The following is a 4080-nucleotide window of genomic DNA, read 5'->3' on the forward strand; positions in this document are numbered from 1 at the left end:
CGGCTGCCCCGATCTCCGGGGCCAGTAGTGCGGCGCCGCGGGCATCGGACGAGGGCTTTCCCCAGGTGAGGGCTGCCCCGCGCTCTGTTCCGCTGCTCGCTCCCCTGTTACGTGGCACCCAGGGCGATGCGGGGCGCCTCTCGCCCGTGCCGTCTCTTAACCTGACTCGTCTGTCCCAGCGGCTGCAGCGGTGCGAGCTGCGCGGGGCTGCCGGTGGGCTGGGCCGACCTGTGCCCCAGGTGGGACACGGTGACGAGCAAGGTGCTAGACACGGGCAGTGCCGGTGGGGCTCCCCCTGCTCACGCCTCCCCTCGCACTGCCGCAGGGCTGTCTGCTGTGGCGAGCCCACTTCGTCCCCCACCTGCCTGCTGCCGCTTCTTCGTGCGGTACCTGCGTTTATTCAACGCCGCGATGAGGAGCTGAGCGAGGCTGATCTGCACGTGGAGCCCTGCCGGCACTGGGCCGCTTCTCCAGACTGCCCCGAGCCCGTGGCAGCGGGGAGTGCGGGCGGCGGGGAGGGGACAGGCCACGAGAGCAGCTATGGGAGCAGCTTTGGCTGCACAGGACCCCAGCAGAAGGCAGGGTCGGGGAGCTCTGGCACAGAGCTGAGCTCGGCCGCTTACAGGGGCAGGGTTCCTGCTCAGGGAAGCCAGGGGAAGGCAGTGTGCAGTGCCCTGCAGGCAGCCCCGGAGCGGTGCCCAGGTTCGTAGCGGTGACTCCACTCTCGTTTTCCCCAGGTATGCCATGGCACTCTCCAACAACCATATCTGTCCTGTGCACAACTGGTAAGGTCGGGGCAGCAGGGCCCCAGTAACACAGGGGGACCAGAGGTCTCCTCCAGACATCACCTGCTTTACCCATGGGGGTTGAGTGTGGAACTACATGGGGACGCAGCGCTCGCAAGGTTGAGCACCACGCTGCAGAGCCTTGAGGGCAGCCAAGCAGGGCTGCAGCCAGCCCCCGCTGCACAGTGGCCCGACTTTGCTGCCCTGTATGTGGGGACAAAACAATGAGCATGGAAAAAGCGTGAAACGAGCGGCTGGGGAGTTGCAGAGAGCCGTGTGTCTCCATGGGGGAGGCTGAGCCCTGCTTGCTGGAAGCCAACCTGGTGGTGCCGGCAGGGCTGCAGGGTGCACCTGGCTGTGCCTGGGCTGGGGATGGGTGCTGGAAAGGGACCTGTCAGCTTGCTGTGCCACCCCAAATCTGCCCAGAAAACCGGAGTTAATTCTCACTAGAGAGCTTGAAGGAGGGAAAAAAAACAACTGCTGCCGTTTCCTGTCTGATGGCTTACTCTGTCTTGGGAAGAATGTGTTTGTCTCTGTGGCATAAACAGACGTTAATGATGAATAATGCTTCCGAACTTCAGGCTCCTTGCCTTAAAAAAATGAAAAGCTCCCAAACCAAACAGCACCACAAGGGCAGGCCTTGAGGCTCCACGCCTCGCTCGGGCTTGCGGTTGGAAAACAAAGCCACCAGTAATGAGGAGACAGAAAACACACAGCGGGACCGGCCCAGCCCTTCCCAAAACTCCATCCTGTTTAACCGTGCACTGGCTGAGCCGTTTTGGCTGCAGGCAGGCCCTGTGGGCTCTGCGGCCGTGTGGTGGGGGCACCAGGGTGACCCCGGAGGGGCTCCTCTCCTGAGGCCTCCGGCTCCCCAGCCCATCCATTGCTCTCTGCAGGAACTACAACCAGTCATGTGGCCTGGACAGCCTCGGCTCCTGCTGCACGCTGGATCACATCCCGCTGGTCAGGTGAGGGCAGCAGGGGCCTGGAGAGGGCTGGGCGGGGGCTCGGGGTCATCCTTGAGCGGGCCCCAGGAGGACCTCGCAGCCTGGTAACGCCTGCTGAGGGCTGCCCTGTCTTGTCCCCGCAGCAAGTGTGGCACCCTGCCTCCTGAGAGCTGCTTCTTCAGTCTCATCTGCAGCCTGGGCTCCTTCATGGGTGAGTGTGTGGCATCAGGTTGGGAGTGGGGGCTGTGTGGTGCCAATCTGTGGGGTGCCCAACGTGGTGGGGAGGCGGGCAGCCGGGCATCAGGGACTGCTGGCATCAGCAGACATTGGTGCAGACAGGTGCTGTCTCCATCCCACAGTAATCCTGGTGGGGCTGCTGAGGTACGCCCATGTCCTGGAGCATGTTGGGCCATCGCTTCTCAACACCCTGGGGCTGGCTGCCGGCTGGATCTGTGCTGCTGGGCTCACCATGGTGGGCAACTTCCAGGTAAGGCTGCGGGGTGGAAATGGGCCAGGCTGGGCTGAGATGGGGGACGGGGAGCATGGGGGGGAGGCAAGCAGGCCTGGCTATGTCCAGCTGCTGCAGGGGGTCGTGGTGGCAGAGGACACAGGACCTAGGGTCATTCCATTCTGTCTGCTTGCTCCTTTGCTCAGCTCTGGGCCTTGTCCTCTGGGCACTGGGGTTGCTCCTTGCTGTGGCTCTGGGCTGAAGTCCTTATCTCAGGAAGCAAATGCCGAGGCTGCAGTCTGCCGCTGTCTGCTGGGCAGGGTCAGGAGGTGGTGCTGCAAACACACCTCGGTGCTGCCCCAGCCATCCCCAGCTGACACTCTACCCATGCCATGCCCGCAGGTGGATCATGCCAAGGTGCTGCACTACATTGGGGCAGGGGTGGCCTTCCCCACCAGCATGCTGTTCGTCTTCCTGCAGTCCGTCCTCACGTACCGTGCGGCCAAGACCCGCGGGCACTACTGGACCGGCCACCTGCGCAGCATCCTCACAGCTGTGGCCTTCGTCACCCTCGTCTTCAGTATCCTTCTTCTGGCCCCGTGGGCCGGGCAGGGACAAGCTCCAGCCTGATGCCATGTGGTCTGGGGATATGGCAGCCTGGCAGGGCTCCAGCCCTGTGCTGGGAGGAGCCAGGAACCAGCTGTTTTTATTAACAGGTATTTTGAGCCATTGGCAATGCACAGTCTGAATTAGCTATAGCAGTGCAGTGGCAAAGCTGAGGCTGACACAAGCGGAGCACAGAAGCACTTTGTGCAGGTGCCCAGCACAGGAAAACCACAGCAGCCTGCAGGCAGGGCACGGCCCTTGGTCCACACTGGGGCTGCAGACCGCCTGCGGGCAGGGCTCTGTGCGAGGGGCAGTGCTATGTGGCTGTGGCTGTGCAGGGGTTGGGAGTGGGTTGGGGAGCAGCACAAGTCACAGGGGCTGGAGGAGAGGAAGAGCAGTGGGACCTTTGAGGTTTTGGGTAGTGCAATTGTGCAGAGAGTGCTGTCCTCTGTGGGTATTTGGGATATGGCTGTGGTTTCCTTGACCAGCACGACCTTGGGTGGTGTGTTCTTCATCCAGGAGAGCTTCGTGCTGCAGCATGTGGCTGCCCTGTGCGAGTGGGTGTTCATCATTGATGTCCTGGTCTTCTACGGAACCTTCACTTTTGAGTTTGGGGCCATCTCCACAGACACCTTTCTGGTGCTGCTGAAGGCAAGCCGGGCCCCCAAGAGCCACAAAGGGGAGGACAGCCTGCCTGGCACGGAGGGGCTGCCCATGCTCTGAGCTCTGTGCCACGAGCATCTCCCAACCTAGTGCCTCTGGGTGCAGTGTGTGTGTGTGCGTGTGTGTGTGCACGTGGTGCTCTGTACCTGCCCTCTCACCTGGGGCTGCAGCCCATGTCCCTGCCAAGGGGCTGGGCCAGCCTCTTTTCAGCTGCCAGACACAATCATGATCCCTCTGCCTAGGCTCTGGCCAATGCCTTCCCTGGGATGTCTCTGCACATTCCACGCTCCTTATCAGCCAGCATGGGAGGTCTTGCAGGGCTACAGCTTCTTGGGGTCTGGCCAGGGTGAGTGAGTCTTGTGTGGTCCCTGCTGTCCCCTGTGCTCGTGGGAGGGCGCTGAGTGGGTGTGTGTGGACATAGAGCTGCGTATATGTATATATATATGTATATATAGACATACTATATAGTTTTCCCTGTCCCTCGAGAGGGGTGGTTGCTGCTGCTGTGTGCGTTGATCAGGTCGTGCTTTCCGACCAGCTCACAATCGGCCTAGAACCCACCGGTATGTGTAGTTCAAAGAGGATTTTTATATATAATATATTAAAAAAAAACAACAGAACACAAACCAGT

At 61.2% G+C, this 4080-nt stretch overlaps 1 protein-coding gene across 1 annotated transcript in view; it reads left to right on the forward strand.

Moving 5' to 3' along the window:
- TMEM150A (transmembrane protein 150A) overlaps positions 1-4080 on the forward strand; it is a 5278-nt gene extending 1198 nt beyond the window's left edge. The window contains exons 3-8 of the mRNA XM_031554574.1: positions 738-785; positions 1682-1753; positions 1876-1943; positions 2092-2219; positions 2583-2760; positions 3286-4080. Of these exons, the coding sequence (XP_031410434.1) occupies positions 738-785; positions 1682-1753; positions 1876-1943; positions 2092-2219; positions 2583-2760; positions 3286-3509 (718 nt within the window). The 3' untranslated portion in view covers positions 3510-4080. The remainder of the gene's footprint in view (positions 1-737; positions 786-1681; positions 1754-1875; positions 1944-2091; positions 2220-2582; positions 2761-3285) is intronic.

This window comes from Meleagris gallopavo, chromosome 8 (assembly GCF_000146605.3).
Source record: "Meleagris gallopavo isolate NT-WF06-2002-E0010 breed Aviagen turkey brand Nicholas breeding stock chromosome 8, Turkey_5.1, whole genome shotgun sequence".
NCBI classification, from domain to species: Eukaryota; Metazoa; Chordata; class Aves; order Galliformes; family Phasianidae; genus Meleagris; species Meleagris gallopavo.